The sequence below is a fragment of the Girardinichthys multiradiatus genome, chromosome 22, assembly GCF_021462225.1.
Source record: "Girardinichthys multiradiatus isolate DD_20200921_A chromosome 22, DD_fGirMul_XY1, whole genome shotgun sequence".
Lineage (NCBI taxonomy): Eukaryota > Metazoa > Chordata > Actinopteri > Cyprinodontiformes > Goodeidae > Girardinichthys > Girardinichthys multiradiatus.
The window spans coordinates 26,721,807-26,737,817 of record NC_061814.1 but is presented as its reverse complement, the minus strand read 5'-3'; the positions used below and the strand labels follow the sequence as shown (position 1 = coordinate 26,737,817).

The 16,011-nt window shown below is 41.8% G+C and overlaps 1 protein-coding gene and 1 non-coding gene across 3 annotated transcripts; both read right to left on the bottom strand.

The window, feature by feature from the left end:
• Positions 1-2,864: 2,864 nt before the first annotated feature.
• On the bottom strand, positions 2,865-15,817 carry pprc1 (PPARG related coactivator 1). Of its 2 annotated transcripts, XM_047350621.1 has the most exons (15): positions 15,620-15,817; positions 13,251-13,334; positions 13,023-13,154; positions 11,499-11,576; positions 9,639-11,409; positions 9,429-9,554; positions 8,829-8,882; positions 7,275-7,335; positions 7,036-7,103; positions 5,615-6,299; positions 5,326-5,529; positions 5,146-5,224; positions 4,936-5,057; positions 4,498-4,649; positions 2,865-3,305 (listed from the first exon to the last, which is right to left on the bottom strand). In XM_047350621.1, exons 1-15 carry the CDS (start codon positions 15,698-15,700, stop codon positions 3,205-3,207), a joined length of 3,798 nt encoding a protein of 1,265 aa, XP_047206577.1. In that variant the 5' UTR covers positions 15,701-15,817; the 3' UTR covers positions 2,865-3,204. The 2 variants fall into 2 exon arrangements, with proteins under 2 accessions (XP_047206577.1, XP_047206576.1); XM_047350620.1 differs by having other exon boundaries at positions 9,429-11,409.
• On the bottom strand, positions 4,733-4,872 carry LOC124859687. Its single transcript, XR_007036174.1, has one exon. It is a non-coding gene; the product is annotated as a small nucleolar RNA SNORA50 (small nucleolar RNA).
• Positions 15,818-16,011: the final 194 nt, after the last annotated feature.

The window sequence follows — 16,011 nt, the reverse complement described above, 5'->3', positions numbered from 1 at the left end:
CCTGGATGATGGTGTTGAAAGCAGAGCCGAAGTACTGAAACAGGATCCTGGCGTAGGTTCCTAGGGAGTCCAGGTGCTGCAAGATGTAGTGAAGGATGTACCTGATCAAATGTTACTTGAGGAGACCATTGGATTACACTGAACTGTCATGTTCAAGAAACCAGGGTTTAGAGTAGTTGAGCTTTTTCTTGCTGGAGATGGCCATCAGAAGATTGAAACACTGGTCAAGAAGGGATGGACATGCTCTGCAGAAATACCCAAGAAGGCTTCGGTATTTTAAATATGCTCACTTGAAGCCAGGGGCCAAAAGAAAATGTCCCCCACACCATTACAGTACCATCACCAGCCTTTCCATTGTTTCACGAAGATACCTTAGCTTAAATGGAGACCCAGTGACCGAGGAGTTTCCAAATGTGTTGAACCCATATGAATTATAGCCTCAATTTCTTTGTTCTTAGTTGACAGGTCTGGCTTCAAGATACAGTGCATTTTGTGTTTAAAAATTATATTCTGCATACACCGCATTGCCAAAAGTATTGGGTATCACCACCAAATCACTTAATTCCATTGTTACAATCACTACTAGGGCTGCCAATGTATACAGGTCCTTCTCAAAATATTAGCATATTGTGATAAAGTTAATTATTTTCCATAATGCCATGATGAAAATTTAACATTCATATATTTTAGATTCATTGCACACTAACTGAAATATTTCAGGTCTTTTATTGTCTTAATACAGATGATTTTGGCATACAGCTCATGAAAACCCAAAATTCCTATCTCACAAAATTAGCATATCATTAAAAGGGTCTCTAAACGAGCTATGAACCTAATCATCTGAATCAACGAGTTAACTCTAAACACCTGCAAAAGATTCCTGAGGCCTTTAAAACTCCCAGCCTGGTTCATCACTCAAAACCCCAATCATGGGTAAGACTGCCGACCTGACTGCTGTCCAGAAGGCCACTATTGACACCCTCAAGCGAGAGGGTAAGACACAGAAAGAAGTTTCTGAACGAATAGGCTGTTCCCAGAGTGCTGTATCAAGGCACCTCAGTGGGAAGTCTGTGGGAAGGAAAAAGTGTGGCAGAAAACGCTGCACAACGAGAAGAGGTGACCGGACCCTGAGGAAGATTGTGGAGAAGGGCCGATTCCAGACCTTTGGGGACCTGCGGAAGCAGTGGACTGAGTCTGGAGTAGAAACATCCAGAGCCACCGTGCACAGGCGTGTGCAGGAAATGGGCTACAGGTGCTGCATTCCCCAGGTCAAGCCACTTTTGAACCAGAAACAGCGGCAGAAGCGCCGGACCTGGGCTACAGAGAAGCGGCACTGGACTGTTGCTCAGTGGTCCAAAGTACTTTTTTCAGATGAAAGCAAATTCTGCATGTCATTCGGAAATCAAGGTGCCAGAGTCTGGAGGAAGACTGGGGAGAAGGAAATGCCAGAAGTCCAGTGTCAAGTACCCACAGTCAGTGATGGTCTGGGGTGCCGTGTCAGCTGCTGGTGTTGGTCCACTGTGTTTTATCAAGGGCAGGGTCAATGCAGGTAGCTATCAGGACATTTTGGAGCACTTCATGCTTCCATCTGCTTAAAAGCTTTATGGAGATGAAGATTTCATTTTTCAGCACGACCTGGCACCTGCTCACAGTGCCAAAACCACTGGTAAATGGTTTACTGACCATGGTATCACTGTGCTCAATTGGCCTGCCAACTCTCCTGACCTGAACCCCATAGAGAATCTGTGGGATATTGTGAAGAGAACGTTGAGAGACTCAAGACCCAACACTCTGGATGAGCTAAAGGCCGCTATCGAAGCATCCTGGGCCTCCATAAGACCTCAGCAGTGCCACAGGCTGATTGCCTCCATGCCACGCCGCATTGAAGCAGTCATTTCTGCAAAAGGATTCCCGACCAAGTATTGAGTGCATAACTGTACATGATTATTTGAAGGTTGACGTTTTTTGTATTAAAAACACTTTTCTTTTATTGATCGGATGAAATATGCTAATTTTGTGAGATAGGAATTTTGGGTTTTCATGAGCTGTATGCCAAAATCATCCATATTAAGACAATAAAAGACCTGAAATATTTCAGTTAGTGTGCAATGAATCTAAAAATAATTTTCATCATGACATTATGGAAAATAATGAGCTTTATCACAATATGCTAATATTTTGAGAAGGACCTGTAAAGTTTGGTTTGGAGAAACTTGACTGGCCTGCACAGTCCTGACCTCAACCTTCACAAACACCTTTGGGATGAATTAGAGCAGAAGCTGAATTCTGGTTTTCAAACTATGCACACACCCTTAAACCTTGTGGCAGATGTTTTCAGAATGGTTAAAGTTGCTATGGCTGGCAACAGTGTCTATCAACAAATTGGACCTTATAGAATAAGATGTTATAAGTTCATGTACATGTAAGAGCAGGCAAATCTTTTGGCAATATAGTGTACTTTTAATAGAACATGTGGACATTAAAGCTACTATTGCCTTGATCACCTTGAACCAGTCTGCCCATTCTTCTCGGACACCAACGGGGCATTTTCTTCCCACACAACTCCCACTTACCGGATATTTCCTTCGTTTTCCATTCGTGTCGCATGTGGTATTGACGTCAACATCAAAATTAGACAAGTCCTCTTTGTTCCCTATTCAGATGCTTGGTTTGGACTTTTGGAAGTCGTCTTCGCCACATCTAGATGGCGACACCGATTGAGCTGCTACCATGTGATTGGCCGATTCACCGTTTGTGTTAAGTGTACTTAATAAGGTCACTAGTGAGCGTAGTAAAACAAGATGATCTTACAGCCTAAAACTACACCAGCTAATGTAAAATCAAAATAAATTGAGACCAAAACACTTGTTTTAATTTTTTATTTTAAGCTTGTAGTACATTTAAATACATTACATGCTCTCCCAAAAATAAGGATGTTCAACTCCTATTTTACTTTTAAAATTATTCCCTGCATACAATTAAAATGTAATAATACATTTAAATAAACTTAAGAAATCAATTTATTTATTTTTTTTACTTCTTTTAAAGTTTCATTATAAATTCTCACTTCAATAGGTGTTAGCTTGGTGAAACAAAGCAAAAATACTCATGATGCAGCAACCAAACTGTAAAAACATTGTTGCAGGTGCAGAGACACCAGTCGACTGAGGTATATGTCAGCGGCTTCCTGGTGCAGACCTTCTGTTACCTCTTCAGATTCTGCTGAGCCTGCTTCAGTAAAGTGTCGAAGTCTAGTGCATGATAATTGCCTTTTGTAGACAATGGGTCATACTCTCTACTTGAATCTAGAGAGGAACAAGGGAAATCTATTAGAAGACGGCAACACCAACATTTCAAAAGATGGGTATCATTCTCAAAATACCAATAGAAGCTGGGAATTCAAACAAATTGAGCCCAAATGTTTTAGGTCCAAATCATTGTCAAAATTTGTTATTTTTAAAGGTGCCATTTTAAGTTGCCCAGCGATCTCAAGGAGCATCCTAATAAATTAAGATATCTAGATATTTCAAAACCTGAAACTCCTTCCGATTCATTACACAGACTGATGACACTGAAGTGCTCATTTATGGTAATTTAGATGATTATAGCTTACAACCATTGTAAAATCAAAATGAAGCTACTAAGAAAATCTAAATATTGTGTACGACCAGAGCAAGTTACGAAAGGTCCTTGTGGAAGAAGTTGTCTGTTCAGAGGGCTGTATTCAAGCATATTAATGGAAAGTTGAGTGGAAACAAAAAGTGTGGCAGAAAGTAAAACTTATTCAAGAGATTAAGTGCGATTCGCAAGGTTTTGATTGTGGCTACAGACACTGCTTCAAGAGCCACCAGAAAGAGGACCTTTTTACATGACAACGATCCACTGAAAATCTCCAGACATCTACATGACGTTTTAATTACAACTTCTGTTCACGCTGCAACAGTAGAGAAAACGTTGCAGTCGTGTAAAAGAACAGTAGAAATGCAATAAAATTTTTCCATTTTCACTAGAAAACGTGTCATCTTCTGGTGTCCTAAGTCAGCAATCATCTACCAGGATACTACAGAACACTTTGTGCTTCCCTCTGCTGATAATCTTTATGGAGATGCTGATTTCATGTTCCAGTAGGACTTGGTACCCATCTACGTGACAAAATTGCCAATACCTGCTTTAATGACCATGGTATCTCTGTGACCGACTCCAGGGAGATTATATACTGTACATAAACATACTTTTCAGTGCATTGACATTTCTGTACTAAAAATCCAGTTTTATTTAACTTATGTAATGTTCGGATTGCATAAAAAACTTTTTCGAGTTTCACTTCATGAATTCAATTACTGAAATAAACCATCTTTTCCATAATATTCTAATTTACTGTGAAGCTCCAACTGCAATTACACTAAACCATACAGATCATGCTCAACATTATGCAAAGCATGACGGAAACACCCATGTAAACGTGTGGGAACAGCAGGACCCTCGTAGCATGCTTACCCAAGTCAGCATAGCTGGACTGACAGAACTGTCTCCTTCCACCAAAACAGAGATCAAAAGGAAGCTCATCAGGTTTGCGCAGCTTACTGCCATTTTCAATGGCTGTAAACGCATCATTGGTGTTGTAGTAAGTCACAAACCCATAATTATCCCTGTGAGAGACAACAACATTTCAGCAATTGATTTTCAGTTTTAACAAAGTGTCTACAACAAGTAGTAGAAGGCCTTTGTCACTGAATGTAGCTTGCATTTAAAAAGGCGACCTGGGGATATTGCCAGGAGGCCCCAGTTATAAACAAGCTTACATTTGCTGTAGCACTGTAGCTTGGCCAAGGAGGTCACAAACAAGACCCACCAGGTTCAAAGACAGTGCGATATAATCGTATTATCACGTCATTACGGAAGCAAATAATATTTACCAGCCTGGGATGTACTCACCCATGTTCTCTAAAGTGCAGGGTACATTCCTCAATTTCACCAAATAACGAGAAGCGATCCCTGAGCTCTCTTTGGGTCATGCTTCCTCGAATCTTGCCAACATAAACAACCCGCCTCTCCTCCTAAGAAAAGAACAAAACTGACCCAATCAGACTAGTATCAAGTAAAACATTTTAATTTGGATGAGAATTCATTTTACTCTAAACTTACAATGGCTTTCTCCTTGTGCCTCTTTGTCTCTTCCACATCTATTTTTGTGCCATGACAATATCTAGGCCTGTATGAGGGACTGAAAGAGAAGGTAGTGATTCTAACGTTACCACAATGCTCCATTAAAAAGGGTTAAGGTCCACATAATGGCTAGCATCCAGAAAAGCAAGACTCAAGTACCTGTGCAACGCCCTGCTTCTACTCCACTGAGCTTGTCTTTCAGGGGAGAGAGACCGCGACCTAGAACGGCTCCAGGACCCAGAGCGAGAAGAGGAATAGGAGTACCTCCTCCTCCTTGGAGGCGAGAGGGACAAAGAAGGAGACGAGCGAGAAGAGGATCGGGATGAAGAGCTTAGACTACTGTCTGAGTTGCGGTGTCGATACCTAGAGAACAAAAAGCAAGACTGGGTGTGAGAAAAATTAAAAACCTGTTGAAAACAATGATGCGCCACCAAACCAAAGAACAAACCTTTTCTTTGCTGGAGAGTTGGACCTAGACCGAGATCTAGAGGAATAGCTGTCTGAGCAGCTTGAAGTTGGGCTGGGAGAGCAGTAAAATCTTTTTCTTGATCGCCCACGAGTTCTTTCTTTGGGACTACATAGGGGACTAGGTGTCCGAGAAGCAGTGTATCGACGGTAGGACCTCCCTGATGGGCCTCTTCTGGGGCTTGTGACACATTCCTGCTGGGATGGAGAAGCATCAGGCATCTCCTTAACGGACCATCCTTCTGACTCATCTTCTGTCTTCTTCTCGGCCTGCACGGTTCGTGGACAATCTTGGGTTTTGGATGAAATCACAGAATTTGTAGCAGACTGGGGAGATGGAGCTGGGCTTGAAGGGTGTTGCTTGAGGGGCTTAATGGTGAAGACAGATTGCGTTTTAACATTCCAGCGCTTGCCTGGCTCATCAGGGGACAAGCTTTTATTGGAGAAGCAATAGTCATGATCCATGCATGCCAGATCCGGGGAAACGGAGGCAGCAGCAGGAGTGGCTTTACTACGGAACCTGATGGAGGGCAGAGGCTGGGGTTCTATCTGGATCACCTTGGAGGCACTGGGTTTGGAAGCTTCAGAAGTATTCGCCTTTCCCAGTAGAATCAAAGGGACCAGAGGTTTCCACATCTGGTTGGGAGGAGCTGTCTTAGAAGCCAAAGCTAAAGAAAAAAAAAGGGGAAAGGAAGCGTACCTAACATTTACTTTACATTTACTTTAGATGGGCTACTAAATCTGAAAGAAACCATTTGGCACAAATAACTGAAGAAAACAAATAACATACTTTTATTTAAGGGTCTAATTACACCTGCCATGTTTTGTCCACTTTAAACGGACCAGGCTTTGTTTCCCCCCCTTGGACCAAACAACTAGATTGAAATCCTACAGACTTAGACTCTGGTGCGGTTCGCTTCTGGTGTGAATACCAACAGGCCTTGATCAAACTCAACTACAGGAAACATACCTTTTTGGACTTAAGCTACCGTAGCAAATGCACCGAGGTCATACCTGATCTGCTGTTTTTTGCTCATCAACGCTACCAGAATGCTGTGAGTCAGGGCACGCAAAGCCCCTACCCATCTCCTTCAGCCTACAGCAGGCATTTGGTGAAACCTGCGCTGAATGATCTGCTCTAGACAATACATTTGCAGTTGCAATAACTGCACAAATATGCAGAACAGAAATGCAGCAAGCATTACTTCCATGATAGTTTTCCTCCATTTCCAGGTCTGTGGTCTGTCCTGCCCTAGTCATTTCTGTTCAATGGGAGCAACGATCAGCACACGTGTGGCTTTGTTTACAAGTTATCGTTTACTTCCAAAAAGTACGACGTCCTGGTGTGAGTACACCTATAAACAAACCCTGAACCAAGAGTTCATTGCATTTTAACTAAAGTACCTGCAGCAGGTGAGCGCTCATTAGGTCTCATCGAGTCCAACACAGCTCTCGCTGGAACCAATGCAGCTCTGCAAAGCAAACAGAGTGCATTAGCACTTCGGTTAATGGCGCTCAGATGAGGACTGACAACATGGGAGTTTTTGCGGTAGGTCTTGGCAAAAGGTGAATTCGGGTCACCTCCACACACTAGAACTCAGTCAGTAATCTAGAGCAGCATAAAGGGCTGTAGGGTAACTCACCTCGAGTTTCCTACAGCTGCTGCTCTACCAGAGACCTCCGGCACACATTTCTCCTCTTTTGCTAAAGGAAGAGGGAACAGGGATATGAATGTGTCAGCACAGGGACCAACAGCACAGACACAAACAATACTGGAAAAAACCCAGAAAGACAAAGCAACATCATGCAGTTAAAACAGCACAAAGTGGCATGGATTTAGATCATTTAGTTTCTTTGATGCATTTTAGTGGTATTTAATAAAAAGTTATAAAACTCTATATTATTGTTCAATTTTCACAGGTACTGACTAGGTATGTCCTAGGTAACAATCATCCAGGTATACTAAAAATTTTAAGTTATGGTTTAAAAACCACTGAAATGTTGCATCATCTGTGTTAAATACAAGAAGCTACGTTGGTTGAGGAGGCCGGCTGCATCAGTCTGCCTCATCGTTTGATTTAGAGTCCGCTGGGATGATTTCCAAACACTTAGACCTGGAAAGCAGAGGAGCTTAAAATCTTTGATGCCGTTCCACAGCTAATATTCTGACCCAAAACTTTACTTGGGTCGCAGCTGATGCAGCCAGCAACTTCAACCTATGTAACCCTACATATACCACTATGACAATAACCTCAACATGAACTACGTCCATTGATAGGAACATTTGAGTTTTTTTTTTTAAGTTATTTTTATTCCTAAAAAACAGCTCAATATCTAATTTACTTTAATTAGATAACTTCATAAAACCTTATTTAAAAACACAGGAACTATACACTAGAAAAAACTCATTGTTGTAGATATTACAACAACTGTACTAATCAATTTGAAAAAAAAAAAAAAAAAAGTTAGTAACATGAATAATAATTTTTCTGGTTTAAAAACTGATTCTATCATGTTATACACTGGACATCTGGTATTATTACAGTGATTTTTATTTCAGATTTCCATATGATGAGAATCTCATCTCATCCCAGCCCTGCCTTGCTCTGACTGGACTGCCTGCACCTACCGTGTAACCTAACCGGTTGTTTCTAATTTGCTGCCCCTTGTGCATCTGCCCAAACAAAGACAGGAGGGTGAGAGTTAAATGGATCTGCAGACAAGGCAGAATTCCTGCAGCAGAGAATACAGGAGCCCCCCTGCAGAAACCAGGATATAGCTTTACTTCAGTAAAGCTATATCCTGTCACAACCACCAAGAATCTCAATCATTTACACTACAAAATCGTCAGAACAATCAGATATAATATCGGCTCTTTTTAATTACATTTGTTTGACTTATCCAATTGCCTTCTGTTGGTCAAAATACAAGTAAACATCTGTTTTTGCTGTTCAACTACTGCCAACCAAAGACTGTGCTGCAATGTTGTGATCTTACTCGTCACAATTACAAAACTGAAAAATGATCCTCTGGCTGCTTTTAGCTTGGTACTGACGTAAAACTATGCCACCCACTGTGGTACTGCCCATTACAACCACCTAACAGCAGATTTAATGTATGGGAAGAAGTACTTTGAAAAGGTGAAATAAAGGAAAGAAAAGAGTGGATGAAAAAAACGGTAAATCAGGAGAGATTACCTTGAGTCTCCTCAAATTGCTCTAGTAAGCTGGTCAGATCAGCAGCTTCAATACCTTTAGAGACACAAAAGTTATACTCATAACTAGTGTACCCAAGGAAGCGTGACTGAGCTCTTCAACATGCCTGCATGGTTTGTGGTAACATAGTGAACAATGAAGTCTAGAGATGCACCAAGAAACTGGCTGCAGAGTGGAATAGGCCGATTTTCAGCAGACCGACTAACCCTGTGGAAGCGCTACCAGGTCACCTCAGCCTGTTAGGGAACATGCTGGAAGTGTTGGCAGCTTTTAGACATTCTCATACAAGGATCTTCCCAGGTTCTGCGCCAATTGGTTTTAAAAAGATAACAGTTTTAAATGTCAATTCTAATCACTTTTTGCATCTGTTCTTAGTATAGATAAAATCATTACGAAAGGCAGGAAGGATAGAAAAAAAAAACTGTTCAAAAGCTGTTCTTAGATTATTGATTTTCTGTGTTAAAGATAAATCCCAATCAGCCAGTATCACTGTGGGCAAGTCAAATCTTGGCTACAAAATGCTGATCGGTGCATCTCTAGTAGAATATTCTGAAATGTACACTATGAGGCATCCAAACTCACCTATTTCACTAGTGAATGATTCAATCAGCTCCTGTGTGTCACTCTTTGTTCTTTGGGGATTCATGGCTGTAGTAGATCTCTCTTTAGATTCAATCACAGCAGGATGGTTTGTACGATTACGGGAATCTAAAGAGATGGCGGCACAGGGTTGGCTACTTTGTTCTGTGGTTGTGGGTTTGGGAGACTTTCTATTGGATGTGAGCGGGTTACCTAATGAGGTAGAAACAGTGACCCCAGACATCTTCTGTGAAACAACATTGACACTGGGCACTGATCCAGAAGCAGCAGTGGGTTTGTGTATATTTGTAGTGGTTTTTGGGCAGACTTTAGTGTCCTGTACAGACTTTGGCTTTATGAACTCAGCTTCACCTTTTCTTCCTGAATCTGGAAGGGTACATTCTCTATTTGCTGAAGACACGACTTGGACTGAAGGCATTAAAGACGTTGGAGGCACACATGGTTCTGCAGGCTTGGCAGTGGTATGTGTGTGTGTGGCTGAAGTATTTGCTGAATCAGGTGGAGTAGTTGGGGGCTTTTGGAGCAACCTGGAAGCATCTTGTGTTTGCTGGGGCCTAGAAACAGGAATAGCAGCTGAAGCTTTACTGGATGAAGAAATCATATAGGCTGGTGGCTGCAACAGAGCATCAGGGGTGGGGGGTGCACACGGTCCCCTCGGCTGCCAGGCAGGTTTGACCTCCTCCACTTCTTTCTTTGCTGCCTGGGGGTTGGCACGTCTGGGTTCCTTGGGGTTGGGGTCAGGCAGGTGGGGTATAGGGGGAAGCTCTTTGGGGAGCTCTTGAATGCTGGGCCACTTGGTGACGCTCTTGTCTTGTTTTTCCACCGGAGCCGGCTTTTTCTGCTGCCGGAGTCGTCTGTACTCTTCAAGACTGAGCAACTTGGGTTTGGGCTCTGGGGCTGCAGGGGTAATGCTGCCTGCTGGGGTAATCTGGGGAATTGCTAGAGCTACAGGGCTCTCTGAAGATAATGGGAGGGAAACAGAGTGAGCAGTTGATGAGCTTTCAGTCTTTTCCTCTGGGGCTGAGGCTGGCTGATATGGTGTTTTACTAGGCTGCTGGGAGCTTACAGCTGTGGCTGAACATATGAGCGGACTCTCACCGGCAACAGGGGTTGAGCTCTGTTTGGGCAACTGCAGTGTGACAACTTTATCATTTCTTTCAGGAACCCAAGCTGCAGTGGTGTTTTCCTTCTTAGTTTTGAATTGTTTTACTTCTTCAGGTTTTAGAAGCGACCGAGGTGGAGCTGAGGTAGAAGGAGGCTTTTGGCTCTTATTCACCTTTTCTTTAACAGACCCTTTCATATGCTTTTTGTGGGAATCCGTTGCCACTCTTCTTACAGTACCACCCCTGAGGACCCTTCCTTCTACAGGCTCAGGCTGCTGCTTCTCATTGGATTTCTTTTTTCTTCTTGAAGGTCTTGTTGTTTTTCTATTCTTTTTACTCAGAACAACAACTTTTTCTTTTGCATCTAAATGTGCAACTGGTTTAACAGCAGCAGGAATTTCACTATTTTTTGTGATGGGACAATCATCTTCATCGTCGACTACTATATGTTCTGAACTGTCAGCTAGCTCGTCTTCTGCTCCTTCTTTTTCCTCATTTTTTGAGGGCGGCTGATGAAGAGGATAAGAGAGATCCATATTCGGGATGGCAAGGATAGGTTCTCCGTTTTCCCCCTGGTCCACAATCTCGAGCACTATGCCCCCTTCAGGCAACATCTGCTCCCCCTCTTCGTTCTCCACAGATATGGCCATACAGTATGGGTGCATGTGCCTGACCAAATCTCCAAGGCAAACTGAAAGGCCATCTTCACCTTTGTGCTCCAACATGATAGGGAGGGGCAATTGCAGACCTTCCCAGCCAGGAGACGACTCAAGCCTGTCTGGGCTCTGAGTGATTGAGCTGTCCTCCTCTTCCTCGCCATCACTTCGCTGGACAGAGTCCCCTTGCATCCTGGACAGGTTCTGGGTACCAAGAAGTAAAACATCCAATCAAATATTTCATCCATCAGGTGTAGTAGCTTGTAAAGGGTTTGTATGAATGAACAGTTTACCTTTCCAGTTGATAACGGTCTGGTACTATATAGTGAGTCTTTCTGAGGTGAACGAGACAGGCAGAGCATTCTCCTGAGCTGGAGACAGAGCATAACGATAAACATTTGGACTCATAAGGTGTGTTCCCATTACAAGAACATTTTCCATGAACCAGGGTAGTTGTCTGGGTTCATTCTTTCATTCATCATGTCTACAGCAGCAACTAGGATCAAATTAGACCACTACAGTGGGACTCTACCATAGAAAGAAGCCCTGGACCTTTGGTGTCTACCCTGAAACATGAAATGAGATTTGTAGTAGGAGGCTGTTCAAAACAAAACAGCCACAACATTTTTTTGTTTCCATTCTTGTTTATGATCTCCCAGTTTAAATTTCAGATAACTTTAAATCATACGACAAGAGTTTTTTTGTCTTTTTATTTGAGAACATTTAAACCGCATCACTTATGTTTAATATCAGTGTTTTACTATGCTTATGATCAAGTAGTTTTAAAAATCAGCCAACAATGGAAGTAGAAGAGAAATGAATTAAACAACATAGACCTCAGGTTTTAACAGTCTGTGGATGAAAGGAAAGGCCCTCACCGAACCCATTAATGCAAATCTATTTAACGATATAAAACAATGTTTAAATGTTGTAGGCTTCTGTTCCAAGATACACATTTTAATATGTCTCACACCCTTTCATTTGAACAAATCTGCAAATATTGCAAACTTCCTCCAACTTTGGAGTGATTTCAATTCTGTTTCAGCATGTAACCGCCATGAAATATTGAAAAGATGTTTATGGAAGACCAGGCTTCTTACTTTAAAGCATGTTCACACAGAGGACAGCGCTAGCAATGTACCCTAGCTTCTTACAGTTATACCTTTTCATGGCGTTTTGAGTTAATGTACATAGGTTATAATGTGAAATCTGTGTAACAAAATCAGTGGGTTTAGCTTTATAGCTGAAAATTATTCATTTTTATTTTCATGACTGGGGTTACTATCAATTACAGTAACACATTTCCACAATGTCTAAAGTGGCTTTGCTTAGGTGTTCGAACTACAACTACCATAAAGCAATTAATCTCCAATTTGGTCAGATTTTTATTTCAGACTGGACTTATTGCTCTGGGCAGTGATTCCTCTCTGCATAATAAGTACTGACTAAGTTTGAATGTTGTTTACATGCAACACCGAGCATTCCTGCTGTACAAATGTAATTAATTATCAAGCCATAGAAGACTTTTTCCATCTCCTAGTTTTGTTATATTTACAAACAGCAAAACTACAGCAGTACGTAGCAGATATAATTTACATGAACGTTTTAGACCGAACAGTGAAAACACACCCAACTGTTAACCAGGATAAAAGAGAGGTCTTACGGACAACTATACTCTAAAGAAGAAAAACTAATGTTTCAGGCTGCATGGCTGTATCCTGCCTTTAAGGATAGTGAGGTACGTTTACAATCTTAATAGGCTTTTTTTATTCTGTGTTTCATGTTAAAAGAAAAGAGTGAAGTATGTGAGCACTCACCGGAGAGTGTTCCCTGCCCTTAGACAGCAGGTCTGAGTCAGGCAGCATGTCAAACGGCGACAGGTTATCATCACCTACATTGTCAAGTATCTCTGTCAAAGCTGTCAGCAGTGTGGCATCGCTCTCTTCATTCTGAACAGACACATCAAAAGCAGCATGTTTAAGCTCCAGCTTAAACAACAAATGCCTTCAAAGTTTCTAGGATATGAAAGGTGAAATCGGTCTTGCCTCTAATGTTGGCATGTCCTCGAATATGGATAGGATGGAGGGGTCTAGGCCTTGGAGAACTTCCCCAGAGTTGAGCACAGCACCCTGTTCGGAGACAGAGAAGAAATGCTCCAGTCTTTACAGCGGCAAACAAAAAACTACAAATAGGAGCAAGTAAATTCAATTCAAAAATACTTTATTAATCCCAAAGGGAAATTAAATGTTGTTATGGCTCATATGTAGGTTTCTTCAAAGAGCCGTTGTAGATGCTGATGGCAGGAAGGATCTTCTGTAGCGCTCCGTCTTACAGCAGATCTGATGAAGCCTCTGACTTAAGACACTCTGTTGCTGTAGGACAGTCTCATGAAGAGGATGCTCAGGGTTTTCCATAATGTTCCTCATTTTATAAAAATTCCTTCTTTCCACAATGATCTCCAGAGGAGTCCCCAGAACAGAGGCTGCCGTTTTTATCAGCTTGTTGAGCTTTTTTAAGTCCCTGGCTCTGATGCTGCTTCCCCAGCAGATGATGGTAGAAGAGATCACACTCTCCACAACAGACTTATAGAAGATATACAGCATCTTGCTGCAAACACCAAATGACCTAAGCTTCCTCAAGAAGTACAGTCTGCTCTGTCCCTTCTTGTAGATCATCTCCTTTGTTACGCTTCAGGTTATCGATAACAAGATTTTAAGGATTATGGTTTCAAAACCAATACTCTCAACTATATGAAGGATTCTAATTGAGATACCAGAAAAAGTCCTGAAGTGACCAGAATTTCTACCAGCTCTTTGGAGCACATAATGCCTGTCGAGTTTTCTCTCCCCCACCTGTTGCTGCATAATGCTAGTGAAAAAAAACATTGCTGTTTTTTCCCAGAAAATATTAATTCAACTGCGATGGAAACATGAACAGTCATGGCTAGGAAATTAAAGGAGCCCCACCCATGACTCTCCTTATATCCTTAAGATAAATCTGTTGGGATTTATCCAAGTTAGGATGTCATCTGCAGGCTCCAAAACAACTAGTAAACCAGTTAAGATCGCTTCTTGTACCCAACACTCTCCACATAACAAAATGGCAAGATGGTACAGGTCTTTGTAACTTATTAGGGCCGAAATCTGAATATTTTTTGCTTTTCTGTTTTAGATAAAAGGCAATTACATCATGTGGCACAGCAAACAGATACTTGCTGCAACAAAAGAATCTTACACCAAAATGCAAAAATGCTTCTCATTGCTTCAAAAAATATATATATTATCAGCAAACAGGTAAACAATTTTTAATTTGCCATAGCAGCAAGTTCATCATGACCATACTAACAAATGTAAAAAAAAAAAATCACAACAAGACCATTGATCATTTTATATTATAAATCCAAAAGACAACCTATTTTCATTTTAATCTATTCGCCTCCTACACTGACCCACGTGTCTCCGTCTATGGCGCAGACATGTTTGAGCCTTCCCACGTCCCGTCCGCCGGGAGGCTACACAACCCCACGTGTTGCACTACAACAAACCATAGCTGGGCCCTCCATCTCTCCGTTATTATCCTTTTAAATCTTCAAAATGAAGCGTGTCATTTTAATACCTTATTTTTAGAAGTACCACAACACAACATGTTATTACACTTAATCTGTAATAGCGTAGAGAATGCGAAGAGCAGACTCCCTCCTGCACATGCGTGAATTAAGACATGTGGCTTACATGCACTCAGAGGTATGTTTGAATGAAAACTGCTTTGGCGGAAGCAGTCCCAGTGGTGGCCATCGTGTGACAGTACCGGGTACAGTAAACGTGTAAAAAATTGCGATGCTGTCAAAGTAACTGAAGATAGCACTGGGCTCCACCACACAGATAAAATTTATGTTCACTTTCACGCTTCCATTATGATAAAAGACAAACTGAGCTGGGTTGTCTAATTTATGTCACCACACGTGCATCGGTTTGAACACAGACAAAAGTCATTCAATGAGCTTCATGATAAACATCTGACAGTAACTAATCCGCGTATAGTCATCCCAAACGAGCATTTAACAGGAACACACGACTGTCACTATATATGATTTCGATGCTGTTTCAAGTTATGAAGTAGACGCCTGCTATCACTAGCAGAGTAGCCGAGTAACGCTTTCTCGTTCAGAACGCAATCAGAACAGCAAAAAACACATTGTAGTCAAGTTTTGCATATAAAATACAACATTTTGGTGTCGCGCTGTCATTAAATCAGAACTATAAATATTGTTCGATGTAGTAATACTACACCTAGATCCACGTGTCACGTTTTCACGCCAGCTTGTACAGCCAACGCAACAAGCTTCTACAAATACACACAAAACTCCTATCTGATATCAGACGCTGGGAAACAACGTGTGCAAGTTGTTCTTCACCTCGCCTAGTGTTTCCAGGGGGAAAAAATCCAAATTGCACGCTGTTAAAGTCTCCTCGCCTGCTCCCCACCGCGCCGCCATCTTGCATGCCCACTCCCTGCCGGAGCCTCGCTTCGCTTCAGAATGAAAAACTAGTGAATCAGAGGAGGAACACGCTGCAAGCCGGTAGGAGACACGTGGTCCAGCATTCCCGGCAAAATGACGCAGAATGACGCGGAGGGTCAAGTGTCGCGTGATGACGTTTCTTTGTACTTTTTTCTTCCCTGGTTCAGAATCAGAATCAGAATCAGCTTTATTGCCAAGTTCGTACATGCAAACAAGGAGTTGCCTCCGGTACACTTTGCTCTTTTGTTCTGTTTTTGCATTACAGAATATACATATTTACAATGTAC

Coding starts and splice junctions, on each gene's coding strand:
- pprc1 (XM_047350620.1), bottom strand. CDS start 15,700: ATGGCGGCGCGGTGGGGAGCAGGCGAGGAGACTTTAACAGCGTGCAAT. Junction 4,650..4,935: donor CTGCACTTTAGAGAACATGG/GTGAGTACATCC, acceptor TGTCTCTCACAG/GGATAATTATGGGTTTGTGA. Junction 3,306..4,497: donor GTCCAGCTATGCTGACTTGG/GTAAGCATGCTA, acceptor GTTCCTCTCTAG/ATTCAAGTAGAGAGTATGAC.